This window comes from Paramisgurnus dabryanus, chromosome 14, assembly GCF_030506205.2.
Source record: "Paramisgurnus dabryanus chromosome 14, PD_genome_1.1, whole genome shotgun sequence".
Classification (NCBI taxonomy): Eukaryota; Metazoa; Chordata; class Actinopteri; order Cypriniformes; family Cobitidae; genus Paramisgurnus; species Paramisgurnus dabryanus.
Genome location: NC_133350.1, coordinates 10822063 through 10845012, shown reverse-complemented (window position 1 = coordinate 10845012; position 22950 = coordinate 10822063). Strand labels below are relative to the sequence as shown.

The following is a 22950-nucleotide window of genomic DNA, read 5'->3' as shown; positions in this document are numbered from 1 at the left end:
GAAGAGAGCAGGTGGTGAACAGGTGCTTTCATTTCTATAGATGGCTGATAGACAGGGACTTGTCCTTTAAGTGTCTGGGTGACAGAAACATTACAGGGTTGTCCTTCAACAGCAAGGTTGTTCAGCCCTTGATATATTACACTAAATAATTCATAAACATGAGACAGAAACATATTCAATATAGCTGAAAACATACAGTATTGCATCATCTTGATTATTATTGGTATTGTTGAAATGTTTTATAGTCTCCAGAAATATCAACTTTGAGGATGAAGAATATATGTGCATTGCAAAATTATAAAATACAATATACTATAATTCACATCACAAATAGCCTTTTTGTTAAATATTTTTTAAGATATGCATTGGTCTATGTGCTCACATCACATCATATGTTTTTGCATGCTTTTAAGCAAGAACTCTAAACTTTCCCTTCTCCAATTTATGACCATCTTCGTAGTTAGGAACTATTTAGTTTACTTCTGGTAGCTGAAAGCAATTAGGCTATTAATAATAAATAAAATGCTTATAATGTATGTGACTTGAGTTTAAAGGGATAGTTTACACAAAAATTTAAATTCTGTCATAATTTTCTCTCTCATTTTGTTACAAACCTGTATACATTTCTTTATTCTGATGAACACAAAGAATGATATTTTGAGTAATGTTTGTAACCAAAGTGTTCATTTAGCCCCATTCACTTCCATAGTATTCTTTTTTCCTACTATGGAAGTGAATGGGGCTCATGATTGGTTTGGTTAAAAACATTTCTCAAAATATCTTCCTTTGTGTTCATCAGATCAAAAAAATGTATACAGGTTTGTAAGAGTGAGAAAATTATGACTGAATTTTAATTTTTGGGTGAACTATCCCTTTAAAGGGGACATTTCACAAAACTTTTTTAAAGATGTCAAATAAATCTTCGTTGTCCCCAGAGTACGTATGTAAAGTTCTATCTCAAAATTCCATACAAATAATTTATTATAATGTTGGATTCACACCGAACACACACGCTGTTTGGACGCTTGAACATTTTAAATTTACTCGCTTCATACGCACGTGAAATTATAGTCATTCGTGACATTCACGCGGAAATTCACGTCATGGGAGGGCTTCTGTGACTCCGCTCGCTTCCTGTAATCACGTCACTACTAGAGCAAGCTCCTTATTGGATATCGCGGCGCAATTAAGTTCAGATTTTTCAACTCGTGCGATTCCGCGGCAATGCTCAATTCGCGTCAATTTTTTAAGATGCATTTACACACGTCTGGAGGTCTCGCGGCATAAATGAGGCGTTTAGCGTGATAGACGGAAATCCGCCTCATGAGGCGGATTTCCGTCTATCACGCTAAACCCCTCATTTATGCCGCGAGACCTCCAGACGTGCGTAAACGCATCTTAAAAAATTGACTTAACATTAAAAATCACTCGCGCTTGACACCTCTACCGCGGCTGGTGTGAACGCAGTAAGCGGTTAAAATTGCCACTTTGTAGGTGTGAGCAAAAATTTGCCATTTTTGGGTGTGTCCTTTAAAATGTTAATGAGCTGATCTCTGCGCTTAATGGGAGTGCCATTGTTGGATAGTGCAGATTAAGGTGCTGTTATAATAAGATCCCCTTCTGACATCACAAGGGGAGCCAAATTTCAATTACCTATTTGAAATGCTTGCAGAGAATGATTTACCAAAACTAAGTTACTGGGTTGATCTTTTTCACATTTTAGGTTAAAGCAACACCAAAGAGTTTTTTTTACCTTAAAATAACGCTTCCAAAACAGTTTCAGTCGTTCATCCACTCTAAACAGGGTGAACAGCACTTTCACATTCGCTTTGCAGCCCTCTATCGACCAAAACCGCACTAAAGAAGTTTCCAAACGTCGGGTAGTGGTCCTGTAGTCCGAGTGAATACTACAAAAACTTGCTTTACGGCAGACCTACAATCCAATCAGAGCCAGCTATGCCTCAGTATTTATGACAGTGGTAATGAACAATTACGCTTCTAACCTGTAGGGGGAGCAAAGAGCCAGAGTTCTTTAGTGTTGCTTTAAAGCAACACCAAAGAGTTTTTTTTACCTTAAAATAACGCTTCCAAAACAGTTTCAGTCGTTCATCCACTCTAAACAGGGTGAACAGCACTTTCACATTCGCTTTGCAGCCCTCTATCGACCAAAACCGCACTAAAGAAGTTTCCAAACGTCGGGTAGTGGTCCTGTAGTCCGAGTGAATACTACAAAAACTTGCTTTACGGCAGACCTACAATCCAATCAGAGCCAGCTATGCCTCAGTATTTATGACAGTGGTAATGAACAATTACGCTTCTAACCTGTAGGGGGAGCAAAGAGCCAGAGTTCTTTAGTGTTGCTTTAATAGAAGCACTAGGGACCCAATAATAGCACTTAAACATTAAAAAAGTCAGATTTTCATGATATGTCCCCTTTAAGGGTCCTATACAGTAATAAACTGTTATAGGCATACATGTTAATGTGTAATTATATAATTACTAATTAGACCTAAAAATATATTTTCTAAAAATGTGTTCGTCAGAAAAAAACATGTAAACAGAGCCCAGATTTAGCATCTATATATAAAACTACTACGTTACAGTTTTTGTACTCTACCCCGATGCCCCATGTAAGTTATAACGTCCGATTCGCAAACGAGTCGTTTCTTTGAACCGATTCTTATTGATGATTCGATCGAACCGAATCTCCATCACTAGACTTGTCTTTATGACTTTGTTAAGGATATAAACAATGTGTAAACATATTGATAACAATTCTAGATTTAAGAAACACAACAACAAAACAATACTACACAACATTTAACATAAGGACAATTTTGTTAACACCAATGAAGTGCAATCAAGCCACTTGACTCAAAAGAATCATCGCGCTTTGAACAATTGAGTCCCTTCAGTGAGTTGAGCCAGAGGAGGGGGGTAGTTCATCTCGTTTCACCGTTCACCGACGCCGCGTGACGCTTACACACGGGCACCGAGCTCGAAACGCGAGGCAGCTCTCGCGCTCACGCTCGTGAGCAAAACAACGCGTTCGCAAACGCACACCGATGCATTTGAATTTATCGTGTCCGACCGGACCCGAGCGCTTCAGTCGATGTCGGAGTTTTATCTCTGGATATAAGCCGCAACATCATCACCGTCAGTTGAAAGGACAGACCTCAGCAAAGGTGAGATATACACGCCGGGGCCTGACGCGATTTAGCTTAAAAAAATATTTTATGTTTGAAGAAATCACACAATGCGATCATGTTGCATCTGTCAAAGAGATGGAAATAATCGCCGATGGTGCTGATGCAGAGGATGCGCTCGTTTAAAAGCATTTTGTCCTTCATGTGTTTGAGTCCTTTGATGTTGTCACTGCTTGTCACATTCAAGCGTTTAGAGAAATGAACAGACAGGAAAAACGCATCCCAGCTGTTGTAACTGAGCTTAATCGTGATCATCTCAGATTTGGCTGCCATATACGCCGAATATATTTGGGAGAGGAGCTAGCTGTGTTCAAGGAGATATTACTATTAAGGTTATTGTCTATTTCTATTCAGGCCTTATTAAACGTATGTTATGCATTTATTTACATGCAGTGCATTGTTACATTGATAAAATAAAACACATGAATACACTGCACTTAGTATTCTGCAAAATTTAATATACAGCATAACACAGAAGATGATTTATTGTAAGTGTACATGTGTGTTGCATTTATGTTTTATTGTGCAATTTATTTGTATTGATTTAATATAAGAGCAATTACTGACAAGGATACAATGCATTTAATTAGATTAATATCATGTGTGGAGATGAAAAGCTAAATGTGTTACCGTACACGTACATAGACAATATTTCACATCTGATGGATGACAAAAATAATGCTTTGTGAGGAATTGGCGAATGACCTTTCCATGGATGTATTCATCTCGTCTGCACGGGCCTAGCGGTTGAAGGACTCAGCTGATGTATCTGTTGGCATATGCACCGTATCTAAGCCTGGATGTGTTTTTAACTCAATTTATTTTGATGCTATTATAGGTGCTATTTGCATAAAATGGCTGTTTATATATTCAGATGTATTTATTTAGGGTTATTCTGTACCAAAGTTTATCTGTTTGTAAGCTGATTTTTATTGGGTCACGCTACATACATTGATTTTTCCACAGGCTGTAACTTTTTTCTGACATTATCCTAATAATATCTCTGTTAGTTAAGCGACCCATTCTTTCTTTATTTGCTGACCCGGTTTATTTTAAGGTCTGTTGGAGCCTTTCTGGGAAAATAGTATAAGCAGTGATATTTTTAGTTTTTGGTGATTTGATTTGAAAGCTGCAAGGGGTTTACAGTGACTGATGACGCTCGGATCTTCACACGCTGCTACGGACCACTTTTATAAAGTTTGTAATTCCTGTAAATTCCTCTTATTTTTGGGTGAATTTATCCCATAAGGGGGCTGTTTCAGTGCGTTCACACTTATAGGCCTGCCTGTGAACCCAGGGTGAGATGCCGGCCTTCAGACCCAAAGACATACCGTATGCGTTTTTTGGTCTTACACCCACATTATTGCATAATAAAATGCTGAAGTGAAGGAAGTCACCGCACAGCCTCCCACAACATTCTCTACTCCGGCACATTCTCTGTCTTTCGGTTCACGAGACGCACACATATTCTAACTCGCCTCTCCGTCTTCTCCACAGAGGCAAATTATGCCAGCAGTACCAGAGTCCCTGTCTCTGGTGACGTGCCAGGCTGTTGGTGAGACCCTCCGCTCCCTTGCCCCTGGCAGGGTGGACGCCCCGCTCAGGCCCACGCCCGCATCATGAGCGCCAACGGCCCCACTCCGCCTGCTGCGACCCCTGCAGCTGCGGTGGCCGTGCCCGTGTCCTCGGTGGTACCGGCGGGTTCGTTGGCCCAGAAGAAGCGGCAACAGTATGCCAAGAGCAAAAAACAGGGCAGTTCGGCCAACACGCGGCCACAGAGAGCTCTCTTCTGCCTCAACCTCAACAACCCCATCCGCCGGGCCTGCATCAGCCTTGTGGAATGGAAGTATCCTTTACTGTTTGTAAAGCACGCTGAGTTCACTTCTTTTACATTGTAAAAGGTTTTGGGTTGAATAAGGAGTAATATCATAGAACAAATATGTGTTTAAGATCCTTGGACATGAACCTGTGAAGTATTTCAAGGTGTTTATGTAGCTTAGTTAGTAAAGCATTGCGTTGCAGAGGTCACTGGTTTGCTTTATGTGGATGTAACTGCGGATGTTAACGTAATTTTAAAATCGTATATTTGTTGTATTAAGACAGATATTCTGGGCAAAAATGTATTGTGATTAATCGCATACAAAATAAAAGTATTTTATGCAGATATACTGGGCAAAATTAATCGCGATTAATCACATACAAAATAAAAGTATTTTTTGCATAATATATGTGTGTGTACTGTGTGTAATATATATATATATATATATATATATATATATATATATATATATATATATATATATATATATATATATGTAAATGTTTTAAATACATACATGAATGGTGTTTTTATATATACATAATAATTAAACACAGCACTCATATAACTCGTATGCGATTAATCGCAATTAATCTTTGTGTTAAAGATCATCATTTACATGTTTTGTAATAGAGGAGTGAAGTTTCAAATGATTATCCTCGAATTCAACCTCAGTATTTTTAGGTTGTCGGACTGGCACCAATTTGTATTTTTGTTTCACAAGAAGCAATGGAGAGAAGATGAGTCAGTTTTATAAACACCTAGTGCATGTGTAGTACAATACGCTAGTAAAGTTAGCATCATAAGAAGCAAGATAGCTTGAGATATTTTTGAATACGTTAGAAAGGCAAGTATGCACTAGAGTGCCACGTTGAATTGACTAACATCTTTACCCAGCTGATTTGCTTTGGCAGCCATGCCAAGATTCTCCTTGTAAGGGTAATGCTGATACAAAATGTAGCTTTTTGCATTTTCAGATGCTTGTATTGCATGTGGTGCATAAAACAAAACAATACACAAAATGTACTTAAATGTAGTCCAGTCTCAATGATTTTCCGTAGATAATTTTAGTGCACTTTTTTGTCACTTTCCTTCACTTTATTCCCAGGCCATTCGATATCTTTATATTGATAGCGATTTTTGCCAACTGCATGGCCTTAGCTGTATATATCCCCTTTCCTGAAGATGACTCCAACTCAACCAACCACGACCTGGTGAGTACAACACTTTAACCTTCGACCTAATAGCATGTTAATGTCTGACCCCTGCCATGACTACTGATCATCCTAAACAAATACTGCAAAATTGATTAAAACAGATATTGAGTAAATGGCTGTATTTGGTATTTTTGTATGATTTCTTTGGGGCTGTGTAAAAATATAGATTTTTTTTGTTAATGATTTTTTTCAACCAATCAGAATAAAGTATTCAAAGTATCCCCATTGTATAAGTAAGGGATAATTGACGATGGGCCATTGAATTATAAGAAAATAATGCACAGTCAATTATTCTGCTTATACCACGGTTACCACAAACATTGCTCTGGTGCCTATTTTTAAGACATTTGAAAAGTTAGGTGTGCGGTTATCAAAAAAATAATGCATACCCATGGAACATTTCTCAACCAATCAGAATACAGCATTCAACAGACCCGTGGTATAAATATACATATACAATTAACAGATATTTAGACTTTAAAGTTAAGAGGGAATCCTGTTATAAAACCATTAGGGCTGGATATTGTGACCAATCTGGCGATTTGGACACAATAATATGATTCTTATTTATATGGTTTCTATTTGCTAGGATTTCAATTCGATTTAATATTGATTAGGTCTCCATATTTCATTAAAAATGTTTGTTTTTCAGACATGCAATTCACAAATATGAATGCTGCCCAGTCAGCAGATGACTCCGGGCTGGACTTGCATAGGATCTGCACCGGAGCTGCTGGCTTCGGCAAAGATCCGGTGCATATACGGCCCGGAGTCGTACACAACGAGCTCTCCCTTTCAACACTGCGTGACAGCTGATGTAAATAAAGGATCTGGCCAATACACACAGCCGATCCCGATCCCTTTTTAAAAATGCCTTGATTGGCCCCAATAACGATCTTTGCGATCGACTTGGGACATAAAAGTAGTGAAGAACTTTTTTTATCTTTCTTTTGAAATCATTAGTTTATGAAAAAAGACCATATCTGTTATTTCTAAAACAGACCATTGGACCTTTTATTAAAATGTCTTGTTTTGAGAATAGGCGAAAGAACATTTCTATCTCCGCACAAACAGAACCAAAACGCTATTATCATGTCTGTATTTTCCCGGAAAGTAATATATAAAATGTGTCTCATTATAATCTTGGTAATCATTTCTGAGAACAGATGTATGTATAGATGACTGCAGCGAATCCTTCCTTTTCTTGCTCATTTTCACTTCCTTTCCACAAACTGCTGGTAGAGTTTAATTGATCAGATTCTGAACTCTTCAGACAAATGATTTATATTTAGAAACGCGGAGCATTTGGATCACAGATTCAGTGGTTTGGAGGGGAGGGCGGATGTTCAGCGCGATGCTTTGCTCCTCAGATTGAGGATGATTGTGAGTTGAGATAAGACAGCTGTTCGATCTTGTGTCGGAGCGCCTCAGCACGAGGGCTTCGTGATTTGTGAATAGCTTTTGTAGATGGTGGTTTCATTTAGTGACTTTAGCTCCCGAGTCTAAAACAGGAAGCAGAAACAGCAGGCAGAGATTTTGCATCCTGGCTTTTTACCCAAAAGTTTTTCAGTTGCGTTTGATAAAGGGTTTTGCAAATGACCACAGTAACCAAAATTTCAATTGAAAGAGCAGCTTGAATTTTTGTGTTGGACTGCTGTGTGTGTTTGTGTGTGTGTGTTAAACAGTGGGAGTTAATCGCACAGCAAAATTTCATCACAGTCCCAGCAGGTGTGATAACATGAACTCCAGGTCGACTCACGGATGAGTCGCGGTCTATAGGTACATTAGAGGGTCAGAGATGTTTTGGCAAACCATGAAAGCTTACCCTGTTGTGAACGAAATTTGCTGTGCAATGTCACAGAGTTAAAATCACCTGCAGCATATTTTATGGAGCAACAAAATGTCCCTTTCTCATCATGGTATTTTAGGAGAGTGAAAAAACATTAATGTTGTCATGCCTTTTGTTTCTAAACTACACTACAACTACTTACTACATCAAAAAGTAATTTAACATGAATTATGAAAGCGTCTTTTAATTTGATCTCTGATAGAGAATAACTTATCTGCCTTCTTATGGGTCTTTCTGTGTTTGTTTTCTGCATGAATTCCCTTGAATGTTATGTGTCCTATTTCTAAAGGAATCCATTACCCATGAGTCTTAGCTTTCAGCTGGCCTTTAGTTCATAGATAAAGTGAAACCTTAGGTTATGTTTCTTTCTTTGAGTTTTTGAAAAATTTACAAATGCGTGACGAAGCATCCCCGTTTACACAGATCAGCAAAGACAACCGAAAACAATATTGTGCATGCCAGGCCAGAAGATGGCGATTTTACTTTGTAAAGAAACACTAAACGTGTGCACATATGCATTCTTCTATAGAGTGATAAATACAAACAATCAAGACAGCAAACGCATTGAGTAGTTTTGTTTAGACGGTGGCCTTTCAAGCACCAACATTTTGTAGTTTTTCTGGAAAAGCATTAATGAACTCATTATCTTGAGCAGCATAATTAGCATGCCTTCAGATTGAACTAACACATGTGCATCACCGTCACTCCTTTACCGATGTCACTGTTATCACAGATTATAACATAGTTTATGGAGATGACAAGGCATAATTTTCAAAAAAGTACAATTTGAAACCTGTCATCCTGTAAATGTAAGCTTTTTAACTTTTATATAAAAGGTCATGCAGCCAATCAGAATGCTTTCTGCCTGTCAATCATTCTGCACAAGTATTACATATATAAAAGAGTACAATGTTATTGTGTGAGAATGCTATTATAATGATATATCTCCTCTATTTTATTATTACTTTTTAGGGGCCTTTATGCCTTTATTTGGATAGTATAGTAGATGACAGGAAAGTGTTGTGTGGAGATTGGGGAGCAGGATCGGGAAAATTAAAAGTTGTGATTTTTTTATAGGCAGATATGGCTAGGAACTATACTCTCATTCTGGCATAATAATCAAGGACTTTGCTGCCGTAACATGGCAGCAGCAGGCGCAATGATATTACGCATCAGCCGAAAATAGTCCCCTTTGTAACTTTCAATAGCACAGGACTATTTTCGGGCAGTGCATATCATTGCACCTCCTGCAGCAATGTTACGGCGGCAAAGTTCTTGATTATTACGTCAATGAATTTTCTGTCGGTCTTAGTACATAATGTATCCACAGAAGAGTATAATTTTAAATAGGAAAAATTTCGAAACTCTTTGGTTATTTTTTTGCGCGATGCTAATGGTCTAATCAGATTCAACGGATTATGCTAAGCTATGCTTAAAGTGGTACTGCCAGACCTGGAGATCAGCTGAATGGATTCTAAAATGGTAAAAATCAAATGTTAACTCGAGGGGAGCTGGAAAATGAGCATATTTTCAAAAAAAGTGGAGTGTCTCTTTAAGAAGTTTTCTGTCGTGACAGTGTTGCCCTTAGAGTAAATCAGCTTCTTTTTTTGTCCACCAATCAAGTGGCTTGTCATAAATGAGTAAAAAATGAACAAATAAATAAATGAGTTTTGACTATTGCCCCGCCCCCCGAATACTAGTATCGTGTATCGGCGATCTCACAGGCTGACGATAGGAAGATCCACTATGGGGCATACAGCACAACACTACCACAAACTCTTCGCCTGTTGCTAAAATAACCTTTCCAAGCTAAACATTTCCTAACCAGTGTACTTTACAATTCTGATCACGCACTTATCTATTCACAATATGTTTGCCTGGAAGTACGGTTCACAGTGTTTATCAGGAGAGTGAACATTTTGTACCTCTCAGAGGTAACAAGGTGCACATAATCGGTTTGTTCAGCTACAGTGATGACAAACACAAGTCTCTTTAGGCTAAACTCACGTCGAGACAGATGCACACAAAGACACTAACACACCTTGATACAGACGCAGACTGTGCTATATGGTCGTTTCCGGCTCTTTCGTGTAGTAGAGCGAGGGCAGCTCCTGCTTAACACTGCTGCGTACAAGCGTGCCCTTTTCATAGTCAATAATACTCACCATCCCCAACCTTTACCACACAAACACAGTGTTTTATATCATGGTGGGAACCTCACGTTGACTTATACAGTTGTGACTTAATGGGGATTATATTGCCACATTTTAACAGATGACACATTTATTATATACATTTGGATTACTAGTGTTTTGGAGCATAAAAGTTTGATTTCAATATTTGATCTTACTCGGTCAATATTATTAAAGATATCAAGGTTAGATTTTCACTGAATGTTTTTTATTATTAATATTATTATGATGGATGGTTTTATGTACAAAACAGTAAATCACAAACATTACTTTAGCTGGGTTTTCACAGGCAGGGTCACAAATAATTGCAACTTCATTCATAATAGTGTTTAAATGAAGGCCTTTATCTTTGCATGTGTATTTGTGTGTTTGTCTCCGGACCCTGGCGGTGATGAAGGCTAAAGTCTGTGTTTAATCACTTAGCTAACCGCTTATTTTCACCAGATGCGCTGACTTCCCAGTACTCTTTATCTTAGTGTGCGTGTGGGTTTGATGGGTTCGTAAGTGCTCTGTTTGTTTGTGTGTAAATGCATGCGTGATATTGATGTAAATATTTGATTTCGTATGCCTCATTGTGTATGTGATTCATATGTATTTTGATTGGTAGGGTTCTGCGTAATGGAGTGAGCGAGAGGAGAGACAAAGTCATATAATGGAGTTTGATGTATCCTGCTTACATCCGCAAAACATGTCATGTAGTATTTCCTTTACATTGAGTTACATGTCCAGCCATGTATGTTCTGCATATGTACCTGAACGTATGGCTTTATATATTTTTGGCTCTAATTTAAAGACAAAACTTAAAATCTGTAATATTAAATATATTATTTTACTCCGTCTTACTCTGATTATACACATTATTATAAATTAATAATGTGTAGGTCATGTAAATGCCTAAAACAGGGTTCCCATGGGTCCTTGAAATCCTTGAAAGTTTGTGAATCTGGGGAAAAACTTCAAGACCCTGGGAAGTTTTTGAAAATATACATACATAGATGCAGGTCATTGAAAGTGCTTGAATCTATTTTATGTGCTTGAAAGTTTTATGGAAAAAATCCATATTATTCCCTGTGTAGTGTAGGATAATATCATAAAGATTCTAGACTATTTAAGCACACGTGCTAAACTGTTCGCTTTAAATGCTTATATCTTCTGTATGCAAAAGTTTTTTGCATAGTTGTGTTTGACACATGAAAACATCTTGGGCTACGTATGTAACTGTTGTTCCATGAGAAGGGAACGAGACGCTGCTTCTCCCTTGCCATACTTCCCTGTAACACCGTCTTTGGAAATATTTCAGATAGCGAAATACTTCCTGGCTCTCACGCTGTCTTTGTCGTTAAGATTCACCATTGGTTGAATTTGATATACACATTCAGACGCACTTACCCCTGGAGGTGTCCCCAAAGTGTCACCGCAGTGACGCAGCGCGAGTTCCCTTGGAAGGGAACTGTAACAATGTATCTTTAAAGTTAACACGATGTAACCTTGCTCTCACTTGAAATGTGTCCCCACATTTAGTCCTTGAATTTGAGGGTATTGGACCTGGAAAGTCCTTGAAAGGTCCTTGAATTTGAAGTTAACCAAGGTGTGGGAACCCTGATAAAACCGTCTCTTTCATCCAGTAAAGGTCATAAGCAGCTAAAGCAAAATCTGATCATCACAAGTGGATTTTTGCCCATAAGCCCGATTTTGCATTGCATGTAAACGCTTCATGTGCCTAAAAGATAAACGTCTCAAAAGGATGTGTAAAATAATGCATTAAAAGTCTGATCTCTACTCATGCAGTTGACAGCGATACTGCAAAATGAAAAACTGTTGTTACATTTACAGGTTCTGCAGACATAAGAGATACATCAGTATAGCTTTTGACAGATTTCCCAACAGCTTTTTGAATGACTAGGCGGACTATAAGTGGTGACGTCACTGCCCTGCGAGAAACCTGACAAATCGAAACCTGTCAACAACATATTACCCAAAGACCTGTATTGGTCATATTTCCACCAAATCAATCAAAGAAAGAAATATTATATTTTTGTTCAAAGGTAATAAAAGTAATTTTGGATAACTCAAGAGTAAAACACCCAGGTGCATCATGGTAATACGATTTGGGAGGGAATGTGCTTGGTTGTCATGAAATTAAAGTCATGACTCAACATCTTGGGGTCTTAAAAATAGGTTACCAGTTTATTTATACAAAATTATTGACTATTTTCTATTTCATTATGAGGTGAAAAGTTACTTGTGCTGCGTCCGAAACTGCCTACTTCCATACTATATAGTACGTGAAAAACGTATGCGAAAAGTACCCGGATGACCTACTACTTCCGGTTAGATATTGCAGTGTGCATAGAAGACAACGCGTCGTCATTAGTCTGTATTCGTGCTGGAATGACATGACTTGTTGACTTCCGAAACCGTCTACTTCCAATCAGTACTATATAGTAGGCGAAGTAGTGCTTTTTGCATACTATATAGTATGTAAGTAGGTGGTTTGGGACGCAGCACTCGTCTATAGTTATACCCTTTTCAGTACTTCTTCATGTGCTCTCCCCCACACACTGCCCCTTGTGGTCAGGGGTGGAACTGCATGTAAAAAACCTGATTGTATACTGAACTGCGTAATGTAAAAGGATGCAGTTTGTTGCTGGGTTACAGAGTGAGAGAACAAGGTTAAAGAATGTAATTCCGAGAAAGAGTGGAGGTGGAGGAGATGCTGTATTCACTTGGTTTTCCCTATGCATTTAAAGTTTATCATTTCAAGGACTGTCATGCACACGCATCTCTATGACACATTTGCTGTCTAGATTTTCCTTTTTGATTTATTTTTCTTCGCCTGTCATCATGTTATTGCTCTGGAGAAAAACACTTTATAGCAGGACACGGTCATTTTCTACAAACCCACACACATACATACAGTGGGAGGTTGAGGGGCAGATCTACCTCCAGTCTTCATGGAGTACATTGCCTGATCTATACAGACAAGAGTGAGAGAGAAATGGGGGAGGTTGAGATATCTTAATGCATTTTTCTTGTCGCTTAGAAACGCAGCACTTCAGCCACATTGTTTTGCCTACATCGATGTAACTGCACTGTATATACAGTAGTAGTAACAGGTTTATAATCATCACTTCTGGTTAGGGCTGGACAATAATTCAATATCAGTATATTTCGCAGTTTTTTTTTCAATAATGGTGACATGCTTTCTAAACACATTTTCGATATTTCAATATAAATTAGAGTGTCTAATAATGCGTATTAAATGCAGGTCAAGGTGCTTCTTTCTTCCAAACCGCGCTCCCGTTGCGTCTTTCATAACTAACCAACCATGAGTCGCGCACTCCGTGATGGTGAGGAAAAAAGGTTTTTAAAAAGTAACTAAACCCTAAACCAACATTTTTTAGTTAATGATCTGTAAGAATGAAGCTAGTGCTGTTCATTGATTTTAGTAAGTTTTTTGACATTTGGATATAAAGAGTTTCAATACTACAATATATGGTGTAAAAACGTCTGAGTGCTGCCCTCTTCAGGTTGAACGGTGGTCCAAAAAATGACTCGTGACGTAAGCAGGTTCAAGCTCACCACGCCCTTGTTATGATCTCACCACACACTTGGTACGAGCTTAGTTCGTCCCCTATATCTCCGTTGGGATCTTCCCACTTTTCTTGCATTTTTCAAATATTGCCAGTGGGCGGGTCAGGCTCTGACCCGTGGTTTAGTTACGCTTTAACATTCAGGGCCCTATTTTAACAATCTAAGCGCATTATCTAAAGCGCACGGTCTAAATGGGCGTGTCGGATGCCACTTTTGCTAATTTAACGACGGGAAAAATGGTTTGTGCGCCGAGCGCATGGTCGAAAAGGGTTGTTCATATTCTCCTAATGAGTAATGGGTGTGTTTCGGGTGTAATGTGCAATAAACCAATGAGAGTCTCAGCTCTCATCCCCTTTAAAAGCAAGTTGCGCTGGCGCTATGCCTAATCCCTATTTAGATGATGGACTTTGTAAACTGAAAAACTAAGCGGAGGAAGAAGACTCCCAGTTTAAGAATAATGTTAAAAAAATGTGTTGTTTTTTTATTTTTATTGAAATTGACATTTTTTGGATTAAAACCTTTAAAAGTCTTTTTCTTTCAGCCATAGAAGTACAAATAGCCGGCTTTTAATTGCTATAAATGTATTGATATCCTATATAATCATTGTTATCCCAAAAAATTATTTGAAAATATGTAAGAAAAGGTTTGTACTCTAAAAATACAAAATAAAGAATTTACAAACGTGCAGAGAACTGTTTCAGCACTCGGACAGCGCGATGGGATTTTTAAAAAGCATTACTTAAAATGTTTCTCATCTCATTATATCCCCAGGTACAGAGTCATCATATACAATAAATCCGTAGGGTAGCATTTAAAAACATTTTAAAATAGATGTATTTATTTAAAGCAAAGCATTTATTTACTTGCCAGGCTATTGGGTGAAGCAGCTCTTTACGCTTTCTAACGTCTCACAATCTTTCATAATTAAAAGTGTTTTTGTGCTGCTGCGCATTCATGTCTGTGATAAGCAAACCCGTTGTCCCGTTTATAAGCGCATATTACTAATGCGCTCTTTAAATAACAAAAAACATATTGCGCCATTGACTTTAGACTTTAGACCAGGTTTTTGTTGGTCAATGGCGTAGTCTATTTTAGTTGCCTCAAAATAGCAACGCACCAACAATGCGCCTGAACACACCTCGTTTTCAGACCAGAACGGCCATGGGCGCAAAATTGGGCACAAAAGCATTTGCTATTTAAACAACGTGGCGCTAAACGTGAAAACGATAATTGCACCAGGTTCAAACTAGTAAAAGACACTTGCGTTGCGCGTTGCGCTGCATTGTGCCGGGTGTAAGATACTCACTGGATGGGTTAAATCCAGAGTTCACATTCCTAAGTATGGGTTGCCATACATTGTTCATTACATCACTTCACATTTCAATCGTTGACATGATCTTATTTAAAAATATCAAGGTTGTTTTTCACAGAGTGTGCTTTACATAATTGTATGTAGAAAACAGTGACTTTAGCTAACTTTTCACAGACTGGCTCACATGTGATCATTCATTTGCATAATTTAGTGCATAAAATCGAAGTGTATAGGACATGGGTATTATCAGTACAAAATAATTCGTTGTGTTGATCCTTTGGATGCATAATGACCATATTGCTTTTAACAGTAATCTATCAAGGCAAACATGCATGACAACACAAAAAGCAAACAATTAACAGAGACTTAATTATCATAAAAGGGGAAGCTGCGCTTTTGATGTTGAAGGTGAAATTTGCATGTGGTTTAATGGACAATCAGGCATTTGTGTTTTGTTTTAGTAAACTAACTAATGATGAGAGAGAGAGAGAGAGAGAGAGAGAGAGAGAGAGAGAGAGAGAGAGAGAGAGAGAGAGAGAGAGAGAGAGAGAGAGAGAGAGAGAGAGAGAGAGAGAGAGAGAGAGAGAGAGAGAGAGAGAGAGAGAGAGAGAGAGAGGGAGAGAGAGAGAGAGAGAGAGAGAATGAATATGTACAGTTAGTCTTTAGAGCCTAAGCAGAGATGAGTCAGAGATATTTATGGATTGCCCCACAGGCCTCTCTCTCTCTCTCTCTCTCTCTCTTTCTCTCTCTCTCTTTCTCTCTCTCTCTCTCTCTCTCACACACACACATTCCATGTTGATGGATGAATAAAGTGTGTGTGTGGGGGGTAATGTACTGGGAATACTGTATTACTTTGTCCTCAACCGCATATATTGCTTAATGCTCTCATTTGTCTATTTGATATGTAAATTTCCTTCGCCGTTGTTTATTTACACAGTATTGCACGTTAGAGGCAGCTAAGTTTGCAAAGCTCATCATTTAATGGGGATATATTATGGAAAGCTACATTTTCTATGCATGGTAGACAGAACCATTGTACTACAGAGGAACAGACATATTCCCACGTCATGTTTACACCAAATTTGTTTGGTCACATCACGGTTATTGTTGACTGATATCCCGTTTCTATTTTCGACGTAGTGTAAAGCTCCTCCAGGCAGTTTATTTACTTTGTCTGTCTGGCGTAAAAAGCATGTGTCATTTTTTTGCAATGCATTTTATTAGTGATGTATTTAATAAGGACAGTGCAAATGCTTGCATACTGTAGCTAAACTTCTGTTGATATCAAATAATAGCAGTAAAGTAATTGTTAGTTTACAGTATGCAATTTATTGGCAAGTGTATTTGTGTCATCTCTAAATGTGTTTGAAAATATCTTATTTTCCATGTGGTGACCACCACTTTTATCTCTCCCTCTTCCTCCAGTACCGGGATCATACGCTTGGTTTACTCTTTTCCTGCAGTAACAAAACACTCCTCCTGTCTCTTGCACAGGCCTAAGTGCTCGATTCATTTGTCTGTAAACAGTTGACCAAGTGAAGCCAAGAGCAGATAAAAGCTTCCCCAATGTTCTTCCACTTTAACACGCGTGCACCAACCAACCTCTTTTATTGTGTGACCTTTGCACAGCTGTTACACACACATAAAGGAGAACGCTTGAGTTAGTGTGTTTGTATAAAAAGATGGTATTTGATGTGTTAAATGGCTGTGTCTAAATGTACTAAAAACATAAGCCACACGCTGCTGTCATGACTTAGCTTCACGCTTTAATGCATGGGGGGTAAAGCCTTAAAATTGTAGTTACACCATTTACCACCATACAGCATTTAGTGTGTCTCACTGAGCTGCATCCCTTATGAAAGGAAAATATATTTACCAATATATTACTTGAAATATATTGCGATATATTATTTTGCTTTCAGTTTTCCAATATATTATATATTGGCAATACATGGAATAATATATTGATGGTACATATATTCTATATATGTGTGTAATATATTGCAGTATATTGCAAAATATACAAATTATTGCCGCTTTCAATATATTGTACATGAAATATAATATAAGTGTTTATATATTTAAAAATATATGCAATATTATATTTATAAATATCCGCAATATTGTATTCCGATTTATATGCGAAAATGGATTAACAATATATGTACAGATATAGTGTCACATGTATGTTTACTATATGGTGGAATATATTTCAAATATATGTAAAATTATATGGAAATATACATTAAATATATGTAGATATGTGTTCGATTTATTGTGGAATACATTTAAATATATGTAAAATTAGATGGAAATATATGTACATATTTATTGTAAATGTATGTATGGGGATATATACAGTATATTTTGTATCATATATATACATGTATAGTCTATGCATATATTGCAATATATTAAAGCATATAAAGACAAACTATTACATGTAAAAAAATATAGTGCCCTTTTTGGTCTTGATTGCAATATATTTTGTATCATATATATACATGTATGGTCTATGCATATATTGCAATATATCTAAGCATATAAAGACAAACTATTACATGTAAAAATATAGTGCCCTTTTTGGTCTTGATTGCAATATATTTTGTATCATATATACATGTATGGTCTATGCATATATTTCAATATATTGGAAAATATAAATATTAAATACCATATATGGGAATATGTTGCCTAATATATTGCATGATATTTTCCAATATACTGCAATATATTTTTGTTTCGTAAGGGATAAGAGCTATGATGAAATTAAAGTGAAGACATTTCATTTATGCTTATTTAGATATTATTAAAGTTTTTGAGAACTGTGTGCCTAGATGCAAATTGTGTGTATTTGTAATGCAAGGTAAGATAATCTGTACATCTGTTAAATCACATCATTACCCACAGTCACTTCCAATCATTTATCTAATCCTTTATTTTTATCTCTGTCTCTCTTCTGCAGGAAACAGTCGAATATGCCTTCCTTATTATTTTTACGATCGAAACCTTCCTGAAGATCATAGCGTACGGCCTGGTAATGCATCAGAATGCTTATGTCCGAAACGGATGGAACATGCTGGATTTTGTCATTGTTGTCATAGGGTATGTTTCACCTGCATGCATTCACTGAATGAAATTTGTTTTATTGCATTTATTGTATTTGGCTTTTATTATTTTTTTCAGCATTTTTTTTAAAATCACTGATGTTTCCTAAAGTCCAAGTTATAGTCGCGCGTAAGGTCTATATGCTAGGCTGTGCGTTGCTCTGCGTAGCCTGTCGTGCACCTCGACAAATTTTTAACAGCACGCCCGTTCTACGCGGACCACAAGGAAAGCGATTGGTCCACTAGAACCCCTCTCATCAGGTAAAAACTGCATCATAGGTATTTTTATTTGCGACGGTAAAACAAAGATGGGCCAAGTTGTTGGGGGATTTAACTGAAACTGCAACAAAATTAACAAAACCCGCTGTTGCTTCTTCTTGGTTTGTGGGTTAACTGGCCAAGCTGCTTCTTCTTTAGTGATTGAGCTGCTACTGCTGCCTACTAGCAGTCAGCATGTGTGTTTGCACGACGACGCAGAAGTATAAATTAAAACCGACTTGGAGCCTATGTAGGTAGGCCTGTCACGATAACAAATTTTGCTAGACGATAAATTGCCTCGGAATTTATCGCGATAGACGATAACATTGATGCTCCGGGGCCATTATAATAATGCAGATACACCTTTTCAAAGATCTATAAACTTTTATTTCTAAACAATAAGTAATACTGGAACTGGAAGACATTTTAAATATCCACAAGAAATGAACAAAATAACAGGATGATTGCGTTTTAGGTGCATATGCATGTTTGTCGTGTTGCCACTTTTAAGTGCTACGTTTTTACCACAAATGCGACATAACGGCTCGTTCAGGTTTAGTGGTTCACCTCGGTCATTAGGTTTAAATCCAAAGTACTCCCACACTGCAGCTGTAGCGTTTGGTTTTGAAACTTGGCTGTTTACACTTGGTATTAAGATGTGTTTTTGATCAGATCACAAGTGGACGAGAGAGACCTATCACGTTTACACCTGGTATTTAAATCCGTCTCTTTTGTCCACTTTCGACCGCTTCTGTGCTGAATACTGTGAGGGGTGGTCTGTCGAGACGGTGAGCGATTCTCTCCACTGTCATTTAAACGCCAGCGGGAGTAATTATGAGTTTATATGGACGCAAACTAATATTTTGTCCACTGCTTGTTTAGCAAGTAAACACGCTGCACAGTATTTTCTACATGTATATGTTAGAGCTTTCTCAGAATTTTTAGCGCAATTGATGAAATAAGATCGCTCAACTTTCACACGCTTGCAAAATGAAACGTCTCGGTTACGGATGTAACCCTCGTTCCCTGAAGGAGGGAACGGAGACGTCACGTCGTGACCGACGAATTGGGAACTCGCTTAGAGAGACCAATCTGCTTCGTATACTACTAAAACGCCAATGAACTTGGCATTGAGATATTTGCATAATGCTGGCGCCGCCCCGCCAGGTGCCTTTATAAGCAGCAGGTGCAAATAGGGAAATTAGCTTCTTTTCGCTGAGAAAGCCGGGAGAAAGTGACCGGTCGATAAACAGCAGGGAGCAGCCCTGTGGCGACGGGACGTGACGTCTCCGTTCCCTCCTTCAGGGAACGAGGGTTACATCCGTAACCGAGACGTTCCCTTTCAGTCGGTCACTACGACGTCACGTCGTGACCGACAAATTGGGAATCCCTACCAAAACGCCACTGAGGGCTGACCTCTTCCAGTGTCTGCGTAAAGCCCTCCGGTTCCACTTAAGGAGGAGGAGAATTAGGTTTTAAGGCAGAAGGCCGGGCACTAGATGTTCCTTTAACCCCACAGAAGTGCCAGCGACTGGGAAGCGCCCTACCTGAGCGGGATAGGAACGCTGCGGAAGCCACCACCCGTCTTAAGGGCTAATGGTGGGCGAAAGTCAACCGTAGTTGAGGAATAAAGACAGCCGTGGCTGTGTAAGCAAAGCAGTGCTCTGCTAAGGGAAACGTGGGCTGGTAGGATTAACCCCACGGAAAAATACTCACAAAGGAACCCGGTGGGACACAATGTGGAGCCCGAGCCAGACACGTAGGTTCGCGAGGATACAGCTAGTGAAAGGCTGACAGCCAATGCTCCGCAACAAAGGCTGCCAAGGCAGCGGAGGAAGAACAATTCAAACCATTACGCATTTTTGTTCTGAAGGCCTTCCATACTGACACAGTTATGAAGCATCAGTTGGAGGCTGCAAGCCGACCTGCGAGACTGCTCTCCGTGCTCCCCCTGGTGAGGAAAGAACACGAGAGGATACAGGCTCGATACAAACACTGTAAAATCTAATGAACGTATTAGGTGTCGCCCAACCAGCAGCTCTACAGATGTCTGTTAGCGAGGAACCACGAGCTAAAGCCCAAGATGAGGCAACACTCCGTGTGGAGTGCGCTCTCAATTTAAAGGGGCAAGGAATACCCTGAAGATTATAAGCCAGGGTGATAGTATCAACTATCCAATGAGACATCCTCTGCTTAGTGACAGCTTTCCCTTTCTGCTGGCCACCATAACAAACAAAGAGCTGGTCTGAGGTCCTGAGGCTTTGCGTGCGAACCACGTAGAGTCGCAGTGCGCGTACGGGGCACGACAAAGCCATGGTTGGGTCTGCGTCCTCCGGGGGCAGCGCTTGCAAGCTCACCACCTTATCTCTGAAGGGAGTGGTGGGAACTTTGGGCACGTAGCCTGGTCTGGGTCTCAGTGAGACAGCAGGACCAAACTAAAAGCACGAATCGTCAACAGAGAATGCATGTAAATCCCCTACTCTTCTTCATGGAGGCCAATGCTATCAGGGTCAGAGTTTTCATTGATAAAAAACATCAGACTCGTAGACTGCAAAGGCTCAAAAGGGGAGACCTGAAGGCTTCAGCACCATGGACAGGTCTCAGGAGGAAAGAGGGAGGGCGCGAGGGGTTTAGCCTGCGAGCGCCTCTTAAAATGTAATAATTAAATCATGCTGGCCAACTGATCTGCCGTTGATAAGAGAGTGATGAGCAGAAATAGCGGCGATATCAACTTTAATGGCGGAGGGACAGCCTACCATCTAACCTATGTTAAAGATATAAAAGCACAATATTAATGGGCATTCTCTGGGGTCCTCGCGTTGCGAAGAACACCGGGTGACGAAAAAGGTTTCTTTAAGCGCGTAAGCCCGTCTTGTGGACGGTGCTCGAACCGCGTCGATGGTGTTAGATACCGCTTGCGATAAATCACCTAAACCTTGCGCGCGCTCAACGACCATACATGGAAATCCCACAGGTCGGGGCGCGGGTGCCATAATGTGCCCCTTCCTTGAGAAAGAAAGTCTTTCCTCAGGGGAAATCGTCAGGGAGGGGCTGTCGCGAGGAGCATTAACTCTGAAAACCAATCCAGTACGGGGCGACTAATAAAAGGCTCTCCTCGTCCTGCCTGACTTTGCACAGTGTCTGCGCAATAAAGCTCACTGGAAGGAATGCGTATTTACGCACCCCCCGCGGCCAGCTGTGTGCCAACGCATCCACGCCGAGGCTGCCCTCGGTTAGTGAATAAAATAGGCGACAGTGGGTATCGTCCGGCGACGCAAACAGATCTATCTACGCACAACCGAACTTCTTCCAAATTAGCTGGACCGTCTGGAGGTGGAGTCGCCATTCGCCGGGGGCGCAGCTCGGGAAGCGCGTCTGCCGCTGTATTGAGCGAACCCGGGATGTAAATGGCACGAAGGGACCTCAGATGCTTCTGACTCCAAAGGAGGAGATGACGAGCGAGATGCGACAGGTGACGAGAGCGCAAAACCGCCTTAACGGTAAATAACGCAACAGTCGCAATGTTATTGGTGTCGGCTAATACATCCTTCCCTCGCATCTCCATAGCGGAGCGTACAAGTCCCAGATATACAGCGCACCGCTCGCGGCAGTTGGGGTGCTATGCACACCCCTGAGACTGCAAGCCCGTCATACGTGGCTGATCATCCCGTGCTGAGGGCATTGCAATATACAGAATGCCAGGAGACCCCTCAGGGGCATATCTTCTATCGGAAATGCCGGGTCTACCACAGGGAAAAATTTAAATGACACGCAGGTGCAATGTTTACACGGTGTATGTCGGGTGCCACGCTCTCCTCGAGACTCGATCGTAAGCCAATGCTGAAGCGGTCTCATATGAAGCAGCTCGGGCGGCGTCACAGCCGCAGCATGCTGTCATATGTCCAGGAGCTTCTGAAATTGTTTCAGAGGGACCGCGTACTTCCCTCGAATTAAACCGAGGCAAGTCAGAACTGACTGGTTGCGCGCTCTTGTTAAACACGCCAATTAGTCGATCGAGTCTTATTTCCATACTGAGAAAAAGGATCCTCTGCACGGGGCAAAGTTGCTCTTTCCCAGTCGACCTGAAGACTTAAACGAGCGAGATGCCGAAGCATTAACTCTCTGTGTTCGCGCACGTCTGCCAAGAACGGGCTATTATAAGTCGACGTAGAAAAAAGCAGAATGCGAACAACGCTCTCTCTATGACATTTCAATGCCGTGACTACACATGGAGACACGGAGAGAGAGAGAGACAGCTCGAATGGTGTACTTAGTATTAATATGCCCACCCCACGACGCAGAGCGAAAAAACGGTCTAAAGCGAGGGGAGATGGACACATAAGTACATGTCTTACAGGTCTAAGGCTGCAAACCGATCTGAACATTGAAATACGAG

At 39.8% G+C, this 22950-nt stretch overlaps 1 protein-coding gene across 1 annotated transcript in view; it reads left to right on the top strand.

Annotated features, from left to right (window-relative positions):
* The first annotated feature begins 2963 nt into the window (after nt 1-2963).
* The window catches only part of cacna1da (calcium channel, voltage-dependent, L type, alpha 1D subunit, a), a 111936-nt gene continuing 91949 nt past the window's right edge, over nt 2964-22950 (top strand). The window contains exons 1-4 of the mRNA XM_073811831.1: nt 2964-3185; nt 4704-5052; nt 6134-6239; nt 18155-18294. Of these exons, the coding sequence (XP_073667932.1) occupies nt 4826-5052; nt 6134-6239; nt 18155-18294 (473 nt within the window). The 5' untranslated portion in view covers nt 2964-3185; nt 4704-4825. The remainder of the gene's footprint in view (nt 3186-4703; nt 5053-6133; nt 6240-18154; nt 18295-22950) is intronic.